The sequence below is a fragment of the Crocodylus porosus genome, unplaced genomic scaffold, assembly GCF_001723895.1.
Source record: "Crocodylus porosus isolate Cpor-Errol unplaced genomic scaffold, CroPor_comp1, whole genome shotgun sequence".
Classification (NCBI taxonomy): Eukaryota; Metazoa; Chordata; order Crocodylia; family Crocodylidae; genus Crocodylus; species Crocodylus porosus.
In genome coordinates this window covers 15,782,400-15,801,054 of record NW_017728911.1, presented here as the reverse complement: position 1 = coordinate 15,801,054, position 18,655 = coordinate 15,782,400, and the positions used below count along the sequence as shown (strand labels likewise).

The following is an 18,655-nucleotide window of genomic DNA, read 5'->3' as shown; positions in this document are numbered from 1 at the left end:
CATTGGTATGTTTTATATTTTTTAACTCTTGAGGACAAATACTTCCTGCTTCTGTTGCCCTGAGAAAAAACTATTTGCTTGCCAACACTAAAGATTTTTTAATGTAGGACTCTAATCCTGGAGCACTTGAAGAAATACTTAACCTTTGATAGCATTTAACAATGTCCACCCCCAATTCTTCTGCCGTGTCAGTACAGTTTTATTACTCCCTATGTCATTTGTATTAAAACCTGTTCTTGTTCTTGCAATTGATATGAAATACAGACAACAAATTGGACAAAATTATCTCCTGGTGTTAATTTGTGCAACTCCATTGTCTTCAGCTTCAGTTTACTGTAGCAGAAGATTTGGCCCAGCATACTTGTTTTGATGGGTCAAACAGTTAAGGTTCTTTATAGCAGCCGTCATCCTAGATGTCTGGTATCCTGCAAACATTCAGACTTACTTGAGCTTTCAGCTGAAATGTGGAGGTGAGTAAAGTTACTCACATCTCCATTTATAGGAATGGTCTCAGGGATGTAACTAATAATCTTACTTGGAAAGAAAATAGAAAAGTATCAGTCACAAGGAATCAACCACTAGCTAGAAGGTGTTACTGCCTGAAGCATATCAGCTGCCACTCTCATAGACCTCTCTCTAGCCCCTGGCAAGCTTGAAAAAATACACAAATGTCTTTCCTTCACTGAACACCCTATTTCTTTCCCCCTTAGTTGTTTATAAACTTTGGAGACAGAGTGATGTTTTAATTCCATACCCAGCATATAAACCTAGGAGTAAAACTATTGGGCCGACAGCATGCTGACAGCCTACACTTGTGTTGTCTGTTGCAGCCAAAGCTCTGAAGAGTTTATTGTGCAAAATGTGGCAGTGTAAAAATAGGTGTCCATTGTTAGGAACACAACAAGTTCTTTCCTTATCTTTCTCCTGGAAGACTCCTCTGTATGCTTCACTGAAAACAAATATACACAACTCCAACCTATTTACATGCAGTGTACTTAGCTGGATTGGTTTGGACTGTGCTGCCGTGTCTATTTTAGGGCCAGAGCCTGGCCTGCGATCTACCTACCTGCCTGCCTGACTTTTCCTTTCTTGTTGTGATGCCTGAGGCACTTAAACTGGCTCCCCCTCTAATTGAAAGAGAGAGGAACGAGTCCCATCACCTGGCCCTAAATGGCCATAAGGAATGCTGCAATGCTGTTGATGAGGGTAAATTTTCACAGGCATCAGATGTGGAGTAGGAAAGGAAGCTTTGCTTTATGTTAGCTCTCTGTCATTTTATTTTTGTAATGTATGGCAGGGTTGCCTTCAATAAGGGCCTCCTTCCTAGAGTAGCAAATCTAAACCAAACAAATGCATGATCTTGAATACCTCCTGCCAAGTGCTGAATGCCCTCAGTTCCTAGTGGCATCAGTGGAACTTGTTAGTCGAGGGTGTTGAACAGGTCTCAGAAAATGCCTGGTTGCATTGGGAACGGGCGCAAAAGTTCTGATCCTGCAAGCATGTCTGCAAATGTGTAACACATGCACGCACTGCCATTGAAGCTACTCATTCAACAGAGCTACTCATGTGAATTAAGTTAAGAATGTGCAGGGATGGCTGCAGGAGGGGTGCCTTTGACTGTGAGCTCCTTCCCATGGTTGTCCTAGTTTCTGTAGAGTGCCAAGCACAACAGTCACCCCTCCACAAAGAAATGAAATAATAATAAATAGTAATAGGAAAAGAGGGCTTTCCATTGTTAAAGCAATCTTTTCTGGTTGCCTCTTTTTTACTGGAATCTCTCTGTTGCAAATGCATCCAGGCTATTTAGTGGCTTGTGGTTAACATGAACAAGACAAAAAAACAACAACAACAAAATTCAGAGAACATCTTGATTCCTTCCCCAATGCTTTGTAAAGGAAAAGCTTCCACACCGTATTTTAATAGCTATACATGAGCCTCCCACTGAAATTTCTGCCCAAACCAATTAACCAGCACTTTTGAAAGCCTAACTTATTCAACAGTGTTCACATGCAGCGTTCAGCAAGAGTCTGTTGAAGGTGGATATTAGCATGTGAAAAAGTATTACATTTGGTAAAATATTAAGTCTGTCTCTTGTAACAAGAAAAACAAACCTTTCATGTTTTTAATTATTTGCATGATATTAATTGTAATGACATATCTTCTGGAGTTTCTTCTTTCCTAGCCTTATAAAAAGAAATACCAGGGAAAAATAGAATTAAAATACATAACATTCTCCCAGGATCTCAGAGGAGACTGTTAAATCACAGTAAAAACTAAATAAATAAAAAGAGTGCCACAGCAAAGCATCAATTTTCCGTAAGTTGTGTGAACATCCATAACCACTGACAGCATATTAACACTGTGTTTTGCTTTGCTTGTTTTAATCATGAGAATTCTATGACTTGAGAACTTAACTCCTAATAACAGAGCTAAAACCCTATTAGCATGTTCAAATAAGCATTTGCAGGGAGGCTGTTAAAGATATGTCAACAATATGAGCTCAGCTTTTTTCGTAATGGAAAACACACATAGCTGAGGTCCACGTTTTATGTGTCTTTAAAGAGAGCTGGTTCAAATGAAAATAAATATGAGGCGCTAGTAGAGATACTCACAGGGATGATCTGTCCACACACGCCGATGGGTTCATGTCTTGTAAACGTAAAATAATCTCCATCTGAAACAGATGAGCATGGTTACTATCAAGTGCAGTTTGACTTGGCAGAACAAAAAAATAGAGTGGGGGGAAGAAGCTTAAAGGACTGGCCTTTGATGGCAGTAAAAGAAATAAAGAAGTCATTGAAATGTCTTTCGTGAGCCAGCATGGGAAATCTGAGTTCAAGAGCAACCCAATTTTTCTTTCCCAAGAACAAAGGTGTTTAGGCACCTCATACAAAGGTTCCTTGGGAAAGAGTGGATCTATGTGCAATGAAGTTTTAGTGGTGGCCTCAAAGGAAGCTGTTTACTTGCTTTTCCTGATTCCAGCCTAAAAAAAAGAAAAGAAAAAGTTAAAGGGGGTAAAATGGCAATTTCCAGTGTAAAGGGATGGATGGAACACGGCAATATAAGAAAGCAGTGCTGGGCTTGCCCAGATCCCACTGAAAATAATGGGAGTCTGGTGGAATAGAACAATATAGAAGAAGCCACGATTGAGAACAAAGGATAGAAAACCCTAAAAGCCACTGAAATGGATATACAACTGAATGCAATTTCTCTGCAAAAGACAAGAGCCAGAAATAAGTTATCACCACTGTGGTATCACAAAGGACTTGCTAAAAAAAGCCTGCATTGGGAGTGGGACTAAGCAAAAAATATGCAGTCAGGTAAAGCTGGCAGGGGAAAGCTAAAGGCAGTAGTAAAACAAGACAAAAGTGAGTAAGAAAGTTTTTATAAACATCAGCCAAAGAGGGGAGATAATGAATGTGGAGGGGGACAATGTCTCTGCTGATTCTCAAATGATGGAGCTAAAGAACTGCTTTCTGACTTGTCTTTAGCTGGGTAAAAATACCAGAGGGATGATGCATAAATAAAGACCCTGTAAATGAAGAAATAGAAAAGAAAAGGTACTATGTGGAGAAGTGCAACCTACATACAAAAACAGGACTCTTGAGGGAATTACCTAATTAACTTTCTGAGTCACCAGCAAGTATTATTTTAAACCCCAAAGAACTGAGATGTGGTAGGTACTAGTAGCCTACAATAAAGACTCACATAGGGAGTTTCTCTTTTTTTGCTAAAGAAGTGTAGTTTACAGTCATCCCAGGCAAATTCATGAAGAAAGCAGAAGCCTGATGGCATCCTGGCTTGAGGTCAGATCCGTGTTTTGCAAGCTCCCTTTCACAGGGCCTTGCTTGGGGCTGCACTTCTCTGGCGCTGTACAGTTAACCCAGGTGACTGGCGCATTAGGACTGAGTACCTGGGTGGGTCCAGACCAGATTACTGAATCTTCATTGATCCTGCACCTGTGTCTAGGAGCAGATCCCCTCCCCCTTTGTCGCAGAGCACTCTTGGATTCTTTCCCATTCGGTTGTATCAACTACAAGAAAACGGTGTCTGCTCTGGAGGAACTATGGGAGGGCAAATGAGAAATGATGTCCCCTACATTGTAGTGCAAAGTGGGAGTTGAAGTCTGGGTTAATACCACTCTTGAGCTGGGGATGTTAGACCTGGGTCAAACCCGTCAAACCCAAGTCAGCTATTTTTCTGTCTAGTGCTAGGGGCCTTAAGACTATGCCTAGGTAAGTCCTGTGTTAACTGCAGTGTAGATAAACCCTGAGAGTGAACTTTTGTCTATAACAACACATATGTATTTATGCATGTAGACATCTGTTGATACATAAGAATAATTTCAACTAAATATGGGTAAGGTTGGTCAAGTGTACCTAGGCTTAGTCTCAGGGGAAGGACCAAAATCACAGCACTGAATGCTTATTTCATATCAGACATCTGGTAACAATAAATGGGTTAATCCAGAAAGTTTCCTGGTTTTAAACATAGGCTTTGTCTTAGATTAGAAACAAACTTTCTTAGGCTTACTTATTTCTGCAAGTCTATTTCATTTGCTTTGTGTAGGGGAAACGCAACAGAATGAAAACAATACGCGAATCAGCTGGGATTTGGCTTCAAAGTGGTAACATTTTCAGGATACCAAAAACGCAATGTAAGTATAAAGCAAGAGGCAATAGTGAGAGAGGGAATGAGAAGAGAAAAGAAGTGGTGCAAAGAGAAAGATAAATAGGAGGAGTGAGAGAGAGAGCATCACATAAGGGAAGAAAAAGGGCTGATCAGTCAGTTTGGTCTGTGTAGGCAAGACCACAGGAAACAAATGGTAAAGAACACAGCAACAGTTACGTGGCAAAAGAATCCAAATGCTCTCCATGTGCATAACTAAAAGAATAATTAAAGTGTTAGTAGAAAATATGGGCCTGCGCTGGGCAACACTGTGCTTGAAAGATCCTTAACACACTCACAATGCTGCAGGAATTCCCAAAGAGCAGGCTGTGGCACACTAGTGCATTACAAAAGCGACAGCAAGTGTGATTAGGCCCTGGCCAGCCCATTCTTGTACAGCTGCATGAGGATCTGTCTCTGCCTGCCCTGCATGCTTGAGGGGCCTGAGCTGTGGTGGCCCAGCACACAGGATTGAGACCTGGCCTGGGGACCAATGAATGAAGTGAGCTGCCAGTTATAATCTGGACAAAAAGTGTGCCCCGGGTATCAAATACCAGGACAGTAATGGAGCTTTACCACCAGCTGAGTTGTGGCCATCCCTCTGTCATTGTTTCTCAAGAGGCAAAGCTGCAGGGAACCCAAATATGACAGTTAATTTGATTAGTCAGAATGGCATAGTCTTTCCTCTGTCAGCATTTTCCTGAGTCCTTCCAATCCAAGGCTTCTGCCAGATTCCAGAATAACTGCTCTTTTGATACCTATTTCAAGTGTCCATCATGTACAGACATCACAATTAAGGGGGATTTATGAGGACATTCAATAACAACTCCATCAGCGAACAGTGCAGACTTCAGATTACACAGGGGATTAAGGTACGGTTGAAAATACCAAAGGTATATCTGTGGGCTGCCTGCTGGACACCATAAAACAAAAGCATAATAATGAAGTTTGGTGAATTGAGTCATTTTAACTAAACAATGAACATTAAAAGGCTCAAATTGTCTCTGCTCCAAAACTGAACCAGACAACAATGAAATTTTTACAGTTTTAGTATACACTTATAAAACCCACAATAATGAAATGCTGCTATTCAGAGGTGGTATAAAAAGGTGCTAATGCTGTTTATGATGCTTGTTAGGATTCTCACTCACTCTCCCCAGCACTCTCCTAGTAGCTGTCAGCAGGCAGGAGGTTGCCTGAAAGCAGTCTGTATATCCGCCACCCGCCACAAGGTGACTGAAAGAAGTTCCATCTGTGCCAGACATGAAGATCCAGATTTTCATCTCAACAGAGCGCAAACTTTTCTGCAATGGCTTCGAGAGAGTGATCTGTTGTCATTTGAGAGACCTTATTCTGCATCCTTGTAGGAGGGAAAATTTGCTGTACACTGTCTTAGGCTGTCCATCTTGAAGAACAAGCCTCTCCTGGGGAACCTCTTTAAATCTGATAAATTAGCCATTACAACCAATACAGAGCCTGACCTGTTGCACTGGAGCTTTGGTTAAACATTTTTATGCACACTTAGCTCATATCCAGGGTTGGTGAAAACACTGGTCAGATTCTTAGGACAGCTATAAAATCCAAATGCAGCATCCCTATTAGCCAATTCTAAGACTATTAAGAGCTATTTTATTGAAAGATAATATAGAAAGTTACCCTGCTAACTAAGGAGTTGGCAGGAGGATATAAAATTTTGCAGCCAAGCCATAGACCCAAGTCAGAAGTGACTGAAAGCTGGTGTTGCTGATGGCTGTTCATGTAAGACAGAGGTCTCCTTCTTGATCTCAGCTGACAGGTCCCCGTGTCAAAAAGTTCACCCTCTCATTCATTATTCATTAATGCTTTGTGTAACAAGCAAAGTAACTGAAGATCAAATGGGTGACAGAGGGCTTCCCTGTGAGCCTCTTACTCGTGTGAGTGGGCACTGGGAAGTCATCCTTTTGATTTTAAATAGGCTGACTTGCAAAAATGTATCTCATCAGCACGAATAAGGGGCATGAACTTCTGCCTTCCACCTAGAATTGGTACCTGCAGGTAAGGAGTGAGGCATGCAGGTGACAGTGGGAGAAGCCTACACTGTGGCAGACCCATGAAATAGATAGGGAACACCCAGGCTGCTAGTCTGATCCCCTCTCTGTATTTTTCTATCAAATTGTTAAGGTGACTCTAGAAATGGAAATGCCCAAAGAGCATTTTTCACATTTTCTTATCTTAAATGAGAAAAACATGTTTGTTTTTTAATATCCTCAGCTGATGTAGACTGGTACTGTCTCAGTTTGCTGACTTGAAAACCTATGCTCTAGGTTGTAGGAGCTGGGTACTTGGGTCCAGAGATTTTTAAGATTTTTTAATTGTCCATTTGGAAAGCCACATTTGTAACCAGGGGACTTCACTTTAGTCTGAGAGTGTTTGCCAGAGAGGTGTTTTACCAGCTCCCTCCCAGGAGTTAGACAGTGCCCTGGTATTAAATTTTGCGACGTATGCTTATGTAGGGAGTCCAGTATGTAGTCAGGTGGCTCATGAAGTGGCATATCCCAAAAACTAAGAAACAGAGATGAGAAATTCAGATCTGGATATTGGTCTTGCAAGTCCTGGTCTGTCCTGTGCTGTATCTATCACTGCCCTTTGGACTGCAATGGATTTATTAATGTTATAGGTTTTAGCTAGGCCTGGTTCTGCTTTTATCAAAATGAGTAGTGTTTTTGCAAACAAAAGTAAAGGGCAGCATGGTCCCTTAAAAATCCTGAAATCCAAACAAATATGAATATGAAAGACATTCATCCTCTTCCCTCTACCCTGTGCCTCTCATTGGACTGTGCCCACTTTCAAGTAAATTCCTCTTACTAGAATAGACAAAGGATGGTAATGTCTTTAACCAAGAGAGATTTAATAAGGGGCTTGTTTTCACTTTTGTTCCTATATCCAGCTTCCTTTTACAATCAATTGTCTATAAACAGTCAGAAGCTTTACCTGGATGCAGTTCTAAAACTGAGTTTACAGCATAAAACTGAAGTCATATGGAGGTGAATCAGGCAAAGGGGTGGAATTTCTTACTCCTTTAAAAGAACCAAACTGTACTTTCAAAACTGGGGCACCCAGCGATGTGCTACAGCCCATGTTTGCACAAGGGTCTTGATACCAGAACTTTTGATGGTTTGTACTTAGGAAGGTTACTGAAAACTGGGCCCCAACAATTTAAAGCACCTCCCTACCAAATTCCAATTTTCAGTGGCTGTCCTACTTTACTTGTTTGCATGCTCAGGACTGGAATAGCAATCCTGAACTGGCAATGTCTCTTACTGACTTAACTTGTCTTCTGTAGTCCTGCTGGGCTCATAAGTGAGAAAGAGGCATTTGCTGACAAGGAAAGAAGGGATTATGGAACAAGAAATTTGCTGAATATATGAATTTATGGTAGTTTCTGAGCTTTTGCTTGTGTAAATTTAAAGTCCAAGCAGCACACAAAGGATTTATGAATCTCACCCTAATTGGCAGTGAAAATCATCTTCAGCCTTTAAAGCAGAGCACAAACCAGAGATATTTGCAGTGTAATTTTTTTTAATAAAAACGTACCAGTTCCATTACATCTGGTTTAATGGTTTAATTTGTTAGCATTAACTGCGTTAAACTAAATACCAGGCTGAAGACTAAACTAGAATTCAGTTAGGATGACATGATCTGTTCTTCCTTCTAAATTGTAGTGGCCAAACTTTTAAAGAACTCAGCACACAATAGCTCTTATGCAACAGCTGTCAGGGGCTCTGGGCTCTCCCACCCTCCTCTGGCTGCTGCTTCCTGCCCTTGTGCCAGGGGGTGGGGCAGTGTGACACCTAGCTGGGAACTCAGGATGAGTTTATGCTGAGCCACACATATGGTGGGGAGATGACAGCTGCATGCAGGGGGTGGCTGGTGCAGTGCAGGGGGGAGGAGCGGGCTGGTGTGTGAGTGAAAATCACTCCTACTTGCCCATGTGGTGCAGCAGTGTGAGGGGAGAGGTTTTGGTGCAGTGGTGTGGGGAGAAGGTGCTCACCTGGGCACACAGAACGCTAGGGGAGGAGTGTCCACAAGGCCCAGGGTCCCATGGCTTGCCTGACATGACCCATATTGTGTGTTGTGTGGCCCCTGCTGGTGTGGTCCCCAGGGCATTTGGTCTCCCCTGGAGGCTTAGAAGCTGGGCAACCCTGGCAGAGGAAATACTATGACCATGATGGCGGCAGGGGAAATACCCTGACCAAGGTAATGTAATTAAAATGGCACTGTGTAGTGGAGGGTTGCACCCTTGTCTGCTTGCAGACAGGAGTCCTTATGAGAGCCTCACAGTTAGCTTCCCACTGGTCAGCTTCCAGTGAGAGGATCTTGGCTACAAGCCAACTTTATGGAAATGGGGGACTCCTCCCTAGTTTGCTCCTGCAGTCATATGGCTGCGGGCAAGCAAAACTTGGGGGCATCCAAACCCCAAGCCTCTGGGGTTAGGCCTGCATGTAGGATACCTGCCAAGGGATTTCGAAACATCTGAAGCCCTAGGCAGGGGTGGACGATGCTTAATAGGGCCACATATCATTTTTGAATGGCTCATGGATCTGGAATTGATTTGATTGACTTGACTTTGGACACAAAATATTTTCCTTAAAAATAAAATTTTAAACATACCACCCCCCTGCATTTTTCTCTTTTTGTATGGTTCCCCGGTCTCTCTCAATTATGTGAAATATATAGTGCTCACTGTACACAGACTCCATGTGTCAAACTGAGAAGAGTCCACAGCATAAATGTCAGGGCTGTTCATCATTTTTAAATAAATATGTTAGTGTTGCTTTGGAAAAGGATCAACCCCTCCCAGAAATTTATGAGAGGAATTAGGATTTTTGATTATGTAGGTAAAAGATAAGTACCATTATTTGAACTACTGCAGGTGCAGAAAGTAATTTTCTGCTACCACGCACCATTTTGCATAACTACAGGAGTTGGTACATCCAGTCAAGATTGCAAATTAGTGTGTTTTCAGTGGAAAATGACCAGAAATGTTGGTGAAAGATCTGGAAGGAAAGGGAAGGGGAGGACAGGGCCTACAGCTAAACAGAAAAGCTAAGAAAGCACTGCTATTTTTTCTTATCTTTACCAAAATATAAACAGCAGTCTTTTTTCTTGTACATGAAACTAAACCTTAATTCCACTGCACACCAGAAGGAAGAAAGTGTTGAAACACAAAGTACTTCATATTTATGCCTGTTTCTCTATAACAAAATTACAAACTCTTTCAAAGCACATGTGGATCTTAAGTTACAACTAATTTGATAGTCCCATCCAAGTCCAGGTGGGCCACTAACAGTTCATACTTTAACCCATATAGGGTGCACCTACATGTGCAGTTAATATGATTGAGTATACTCTGGCTCAATTTGAGCTAGAGTAAACTAATCAAAACATCTGCCAGATACCACTTGTATCTGATGGAACTACCTGGAAATGCAGTAAATTAGTCACTGCACTCAAATTGCCATGCATGTGCAGATGGAGACGTTTTACTGTGCAGCAAATTAATCGGCTGCACAGTAAAGCATCTTGTGTAGTAGCATAATATAGCACAACTAAGACTATAAGGCGGGAAAAGCAGGGAGGTAGAGCTCAAAATTAGTTCTAGTGGCAGACCTGTATAAAGGATCATGCACAAAATTTGCCCAAATCATGCCTGCCTTTTGGCAGCACTCTACTTTAAAATGTTCCAAAGCACTTCATAAAGGATGTAAAATATCAGCCTTAAACTGCAGTATCTATCTCTACTGCACTGTATGCACACACATAGCAGTCAAATAGATATGCATATGAGCTTTCTACTTAGCTCCATTAAAGAAAAATATTAAATAACCTGACAATTTTCTTCTAGGTTAATCTTATACCCAGCAACATAGTATGAATAACTTTTCCAATTTAATTTTAAGTAATCCAAGTAGTAGGGTTTCATCTACCTACCCTGGGAGGTGATTCTATAAGTAAGAAGTCCTATAGTATTCAGTTTGGCTCCCTAAGTGTTTGTAGGTGTGTATTATATATATAATACAAAAGAAAAATTGGATCGTGGCTCTTTGAACTCCACTTACCTACAGGAATGGTCATTCCATGAATCTTGTCTGCCCAACCTGCATAATACCGCAAGGTTTTTATGACTCCTTGAAGATCTACATAGAAAGCCTGAAGAAAGGGTTTGCCACTGTTCAGTGATTCCATAGTCTGGAGGACAAGAAAGTGAAGAGCGTATGAGCAAAGGAGCACATTTAAGTTGCATACACTTTTGTATTCACTATTCAAGTCCTCAAGTACTGACACTAATGGTCTTCCCTGGTACAGTCACATACCAGAAGCTTCAGCTATTAAATCCCCTTTTTAATACTACTTTGTATGGGAGCTGTAACACTTGGGGGGGGGGGAAAACTTTTACCATTATTGGGGGGGGGGAAGAAGTTGATATTTCTATTGATCTGAAACAGGCAGAATTTTTCTTGAAAAGTCCCTAAAATCCCTATAACAGTGAAGTGTGTGTGTGTGTGTGTGTGTGTGTGTGTGTGTGTGTGTGACAGTGAAGTGTGTGTGTGTGTGTGTTTGGACGTAGTAGTCACTGTGTTTGGTCCAGATATATAAATACAAAATTGCTTTAATCAGAGGCCAAGATAAAACTGCCTGTCAAACTAGGTTCTGTTATGTTAATGATAACAGCTGAGCAAGGACTTCTTGTAACCCTATATTAACAATCTGAATCCATAAAGAGAAGAATGGACATATCCCTCTGTATATAATTGATGTGAATATAAAAATTTCTCTATATAGTTGCCAAGACCCCTGCTGAGGGCTGAGATATCTATAGTGTACAGCCAGTTTATTTATTACCATCAAATAAACAAACTCTCCTCTAGGGAAGCTCATAATTTAACAAGCTAAAGACCTTATTTTCAAGTCAATATTCCTACTAATAACAGTATCTTATAAGATATCCTCTTAAGAGTCTCAGATTGCTTAATGAAAAGAATCCAATAAATTTTGTTAGACGTTGAGTAGCTTAGCTGATTTTCAACGGTTATCTAATAGAAATTGTTACAAATGGGTAAATGGCATACAAAATAGAAGGAGTACTACATAAATATATACAGACCAAAATTTAATTCACAGAACAATAAGGGCCTAATTCTACACTGACTTACATCCAAAATTAAGTTAGTGGCATTGCATGCAGTGCAATTCAGCAAAGAATTTGGCTCTAGAAATACAAATCAAATGACAGGCGAGTAAACTTGATTTGCTGTGCACTTCCTTCTCCCTGTGGTGATTTTATAGCATTCACTGGCGGTTAGATGATTTAAGTATTGACAAAGCTGGAATTAAGATGTTCACTGGCTTAGTTCAAAGCAGCTGACATGCAGAAAACATCATTAACAATGCTGCAGTGTATATGCTTTACTTATGTGGTAAAAAGCACAGTTTTTAAAATTTAGATGACTGGTTCTGCACTGCATAGCATTTCCTCTGCCAATTCATTAATTACAGCACAATTTGTGTTAGGCATTTTTCCATTTTATTTTAGAACATGGAGCAAAAATATTAAGACATGTAAGTGCACATATGCATACACACACATACTCAATCTGAAGCCCATCTGAGTTCATGCAAAGACTGACATTGACATAGATGGGCTTTGGATCAGGCCCTGTCTAGCATATTTGGAAATATTAGCCAATCTGATTTCAGTTTCCACATCTGAGAACTCTGCTCTCAACGGATAACTCTTGATTTTTCCCTTGCTTCACTTACAGCAAGAATTGCCCTGTCTCTTTCAACCAAATCTGCCAGCTTATCCAAGAGATGGCCTCTTTCAGAAGCATCCATTCTCCTCCACACTGAGCCTAGAGAGAAAGCAAGGCGTGCTGCCCTCACCGCTTTGTCTGTATCAACCTGTCAAGGAGGAATGAAAAACAGAGCACTGAGGTGAACACCAAGAAAGAATTAGTTGGCATCTGAAATTTCCTAACAAACATACAATATATCATAATCACACCATGGCAGGGTAGGGTTAATGAAAGATTAGCAATGGTATTCTGGAGCACAGCCATAGTAGCTGTTGGTTTTGGCCTGTTGTACATTTTTTTAACATCTTATAAGGACATTTTACCTTGTCAGCTTCCTGGATCTCACAGATCTGCTCTCCTGTGGCTGGGTTATATACAGGGAATATTCTCCCACTTTCAGAATTTTGCCACTCATTATTTATGAAAATCTAAAAAAAAAAAAGAGGGAAAAAAGGTACTTAAAACTTCTGGATCGTTGTGTATGAATGAGGAACTCAGGGCTTCCTCTAAAAAGCTTTAGTGGTATGTGGAGGCTTTATTCATCTGAGATTCTCACTGAAGTCCTGGTAGAGGTTTGCAGAGCCTGGTACCAAAGTACTGTACTTGACTAAAACATTACAGTGTACTTATGAGTTAAAATTAAGGTTCTGATCCAGTTTGTGGCAGTTTAGCTAAAGAAGCTGGTTCAAGCCCTAAAAAACGTTACTGAAACTGAAATTTGATTTAAATGTACACATAACCAAATCAGAGAAAAGCCATGAAACTGCCAGGGTGACAGCAAGGCTTTGGCTTAGTTACCAAAACATTCTTTACAGGAAACAAACATTTTGCCCCTGAAACTCCCCAGTCGGTATCCAGTCTTAACTATTGGAGCCCCCCACCTCCCCATCCAAAGTCAGCTGATTATATCTAAAACTTGCTGCACAAAATGAAATGCATCATTTATCTGCATGGAACAATGCAAATGATTGTTATGTCCTGTCAGTGATGATTACATTTTAATTATAATAAATTTCAGTACACCTGATCAGCTGCTATTTTGGCAAATGTAAAGTTATTTTTGCCTGCTGGGAGAAGGAAGTGCACAGCAAATCAAGTTTACTTGCCTGTCATTTATATTGGTAGCCACTTAAATAATCACATTTCTTCTGTATATCTCTGGAGAACAAAATGCACATTTTTATTGGGTAAATTGATGTCACCCTAAAAGAAAGGGTGAATGGTGTCATCAGCGTTCAGCCTCTTTCTTATCCTGAAAATCTTTTTGAGACAAAGAGTGGAAGTTTTCAGAGAAAGCCAGGCACCACATCGGTTCCTAGGAGTCCACAGCTCAATGTTCTCTTATTGTATTCCATGAAATACAACTTAAACTCCTAGGGAGAAGTCCTGGCCTCACTGTAGTCAAGAGGAGCTTTATCACTGACTTCACTGGGGCCAGGAGTTCACTCCTAGACAGGAGCAAAAGAAGGAATGTTCATAGTCCTTCTCTTGCAATGCAGTTTAAGTTGTGTTTATAGGGATAGGGGACTGCTCTCTGGCTAAAGCAAAAAAAGCCCCTTACAAGCCCTGAGATTCTAGTCTTGCAAGACACTAAGTGACAGGAGTCAAAGGAAGCTGAGGAGCTTCCACCTAATATGACATTTAAATATGACATTAGTACTTCACTACATACAGGGTTCAAGCCTGGGAAGTGCCATTGCCCATCTACTGAATAAGAAGCCCTTCAACACCATGTGTGATCAGCTGCAAATTTACAGGCTAAGGCATTCTGTGTTGTAGACATCACTGCTGCAGTGGGTGATTATAGCCACATGTTCCCTTTACCTTGAGATTTTTTAATGATGGGGTTTATTGGTTTGTTGGGAAGCCAGATAGTGGCTCACTGTTATGGAGAAGCACACAGAACTACTCATTCCATATAAAGAGCCAAATACAATTGTAGTATGATATTCTGCTCAGGGCTCTCGCACTTGCCCAAGGTCACAATGCAATGCCAAAGCAGTTAAAGAGGGTGTGGAGCCATGCTGTCCCACCTGAGCTAACCCAGAGCAGTACAGAAATGCAGAAGAGAGCCTGCTACTCTACTGAGGATAGAGGATTTCCAGTTAAGCACCTTGGGTGTGATGTGACACTGCACATAGGCAATTCACTCTGTACAACGTGGCTCTGAATAGGGTACTCAAAATTTGGCCTTGAGTCACTCCAGAGAATATCCAGACATTTGATTTAATTTAGAAAACTGCATAATTCAAAATATGCGGGACATCCCACTTGGCTAGAATGTGGCCAGTTCCCTAGAGCTGCCCCACTTATAATGCAAAATTACAGTAAAGTAACTTCGGCACTGAAGTCAGGTTGAAACCATGAGTTTCAATAAGTTTTCACTTGAAAACAGTCAATTTTGCACACAAACTCCACAGCCCCTCTGATATTCTTTATGAGAACTGCCCTGTTCTCACTGGAGAAATCCATGCATTTGGTGAAAATTGGCTTATTTTTTTAGTTCATACACACACAACATGAATTCATGACAAATATTTCATGCCCTTCTACTTTCCTTACAGATCAGTTATCAGTAACTGCTGCGCTTTCTGGGATGTAACTTGTACTTCTATTTTAAACAAAATTAACATTGTGGACTTGTATAAGCAAATGCCATGAGATAAGTCATTGCCTTCAATTACTGGCCACTGCACTACAAGAGACCGTGCTCTGGATTCTTTGGTCCCAGACTACAGGGAAAGGATCATTGCCACAATGACAGGCCATCATAACTCTGCTGTGGACATTTCACCCACAGATTAAAGGTAAAGGAAGATGGCCTTGAGCTGAATTACCTGACAGAGGCCCTGCCCAAATGATGAAGCTGTACAGATTTTTGCAGAAAAACCTGTGTGAACGCCATTGCCATACTTATCACAACATGCCTTGGGTTTTGAATTTTGGCGAAACTCACATGGTAACGTATTCATGTGTAAGGCTAGACTTTACTGTACAAACAACAGTAATATACAACTGCAGATCTGCTGCTGAATTAGCTTCTATTAGAAAAAGGCTAAGTCTAATGATCAAATGGTTCAGAGCCAGGAACTCCTCAGTTCTTAGAATGACTCTCACACTCTGTCTCTTTGGCCTTGGGAAAGTAATTTTGCTTTTTGCCTCCTTTTCCCTATCTGCAAAGTGTGGCTAGCAGCAGTAAGCTGCCTCTAGGATAGTAAGGAGTAAACTTATAATGCTTGTAACTCTGACTGTGCAAAAGCCTCAGCCTTGTCTCTTACCATTGAATCACTGAACAGTGAGAAATAAAAATCACAGGCATATTTATGCTTTACATCTGCATGGAACTGGAGGAGTCAGCAAATGAACAAATAGAAGAAAAAGGTAAAAAAGTGTGAGAACAATGTCTTAAGAAGAATGGAAAGGTGAAAGGTCATTTTAATGAAAAAGGAGACTGGAAAAGATATTACAATTTATAGAAAACTCAGGCAGAAGACAGAGGCGGCACTGAAACTCAGAAATAAATAAAGGCCCTGCAAAAGAAAGGAAAGGAGAATGCAAAGGCAGCGATGTGGGCCTGACTATTTTTAAAGCAGAGGCTGCATATCCTTTTCAGCATGTAAATGTTAATTGTGCACAGAAAGGGCCAGTGCAATAGGAGGATTTGTGCATGAAGAGGAGGTAACTACATCTCAGGCTTCTGGGTTGCTTGGATTGGGTCCTGAGAGGTAATGTTCTGCTTTAGAAAAGTCCTATTACGAAAATGTCAGAGACTTTAGCCATGTGTTTTGTATCCACAGGAGCATTTGGAAGAGAGTGGGCTGAGCCCCAACTAAAGCCCTCACCCACCTGCCCTCAAACCAAGAACCAAGCAATCTCCTTTTCCCAGGTAAGCAGGCTCATGGGGCAGACCAAGCCATATAAACAAAGGGCTCCTTTCCCTGCTCCCAACGGCAGCTCTGAGGGCCATGCAGCAGCATAGTAGAAGGGTGAGACACTTTCACTTTGTTGTCAACACTAGCAACATACTCCAACTTGGCTTCTGGACATCCCTTCCTCCCTGCTAATAACTGCTTACTGCAACCATCTCCAATGCTCTCCCTCACCTTCCCCTTGCCTCCAGTCTGAATCTCTATATGAGGCTCCTCTTTGTCCACTTGAATATCCCTTCTCTCTTCCTTCCATTTCTCATTCCAGAGCTCCTGACTAACTCAATTCATCACCTGCACTTGGGCCTAACATGTTATTTACCAACCACTCTTTTGTTTGTGTGCTGCATTCACCCTGGGTCTGCTTGTCCATATGGACTGACTGTGAGCTTTTCAGACCAAAGTCATTATTATTATCATTATCATCCACAGCAAGTAATGCTATGAACTAAAAGTCATTTAGCATATTATTGTCACTTAAAGTATATTTTAAAATATGCTGGTGAAAGAAAAAAGAACAAGGAACTCACTGGCAGCCTTTCCATTGACTTCAATGGAGTTTATATATGGGGAGGGTATGTGTATGTGTGTTGGGATGGAAGGGGGTCTTCTGTAGCAGATGACCAGGGAAAGTGGCAAAGGTGATTGCTCAAGACTGAAAAGGGAACACAGACTTGAACATTCATGTGCTTTTTTTCAGTCTTGAAAGAATAAAATATTTTGAATTATTAAAAGAAACAAGCAGGCTAGGAGGCTGGACAGGATAAGAGTGAACAGTAATCTGGTATTCCCATAGGCAACTGTTGTGGTTTTGTAAGGAGAATGGATCAAGGGATCCAAAAATGACTTACTGTGCAGTCATTCAGTACTTGAATAAACGAGTGTAAGTAGAAATAAGTACTTATGTAAACTCAGATTACTGCGCAGTAGCATCAAAAAACAGCGTTTTTGTGACACTGACTGTGTAGTAGCCCGAGACTACTGCGCAGTAGCATCATGTTGCAGTTGCTGCCATGTGACGCTACTGTACAGTAGTCTCAGGCTGCTGCAAAGTCAGCATTTTGTGTAGACGCAGCCAACTTCTGGGACCAAGAGCTATCATCAAGTCTGCCAGTATATAAGATGTGTATACATTGTTAGCATGTTAGCTAAATGCCTACAGCTTAGGGTTTGGAGGTAGCAAACTGGAAATCACAGGAGAGCGTTTGGTGCACGCTCACTGCTAATGTATGGTGTAATATTTTATGGAACACTCCATTTATTCCTATGATATTTTAAAAACAGCAAAAGCAAAAATTTATAGAACCTGGGAAATATCTATTTGGCACAATGTGGAGGTAGAAGGCAAAAGAAATTGCTACTGTTAATGGTTAATGTTAGTTTCTTCCTGTTCCACTTTCTATAAACATGGTAATGCCTATACAAGCTCATTACTGTAAACTGAGCACATTTAAATTGGCAGTTAAATCAGAGTATTTACTCTAGTGCACATATAAAGTACCTCGTCCAATGTTTTGGAACAGTTTCAAGTCTTGAAATCCAGCAGCTGGCGGCTTTACAAGCAAAACCTTACACTTAAATAACTCACTTTTGAAAGTTTTAGGTGTTCTGTGTCAGGTAGTACCATTCAGCAGACATTCATACCACCAAGGCTCAGATTCTTTTGCAATAAATTTGCATTCACTGGGGCTTTTATAACTCTTCCAGCACTACTGACTCCAATGGCTGTTGATTAAATGTATATATCCTGTACATTTAATCTGACTTTCATTATGGCCACTTCGTAAAAATGCCATAGAATGGACAAGCGATGACACATTGCAAGAACAAGGAATCCCTGCAAAGCCTCAAATTGGGTTTTTTTTCTTCCTTATTTATAGTGACCATTGTAGTGGCTCACTCTAAATCAGGGAAAATATTTGACAGCAAAGGTTCCTATCTATGGATTATATATAACCCATCCTAAACACCAGATGAAAAAAGGGATAACCCTAGGAAAAAAAGGGCTTGCTTCCATGTAAATCATGCTACAAATTGGACAACACCCAGTGAGTTCATTGTTCAGCCTCAATTGTAAAGGCTATTCACATTTACTATTCCCCTGGAATCAATGTTAATTAAGGCTGACTGAGGCCATAAATCAGCCTTTGGTTTTTACAACTTAATTCAGCATTAAGCATATATATTTAAATAAAAGGTAACTGATTAACCACTTGAGTTTTCCAG

The 18,655-nt window shown here is 40.8% G+C and overlaps 1 protein-coding gene across 2 annotated transcripts in view; it reads right to left on the bottom strand.

Annotated features, from left to right (window-relative positions):
- The window catches only part of ALDH1A2 (aldehyde dehydrogenase 1 family member A2), a 42,862-nt gene extending 29,911 nt beyond the window's left edge, over window positions 1-12,951 (bottom strand). For both annotated transcript variants that reach the window (XM_019533489.1, XM_019533490.1), the window contains exons 1-4: window positions 12,827-12,951; window positions 12,469-12,609; window positions 10,767-10,896; window positions 2,613-2,674 (exon numbers count right to left, since the gene is read on the bottom strand). In XM_019533489.1, the coding sequence (XP_019389034.1) occupies window positions 2,613-2,674; window positions 10,767-10,896; window positions 12,469-12,543 (267 nt within the window). In that variant the 5' untranslated portion in view covers window positions 12,544-12,609; window positions 12,827-12,951. The remainder of the gene's footprint in view (window positions 1-2,612; window positions 2,675-10,766; window positions 10,897-12,468; window positions 12,610-12,826) is intronic.
- Window positions 12,952-18,655: the final 5,704 nt, after the last annotated feature.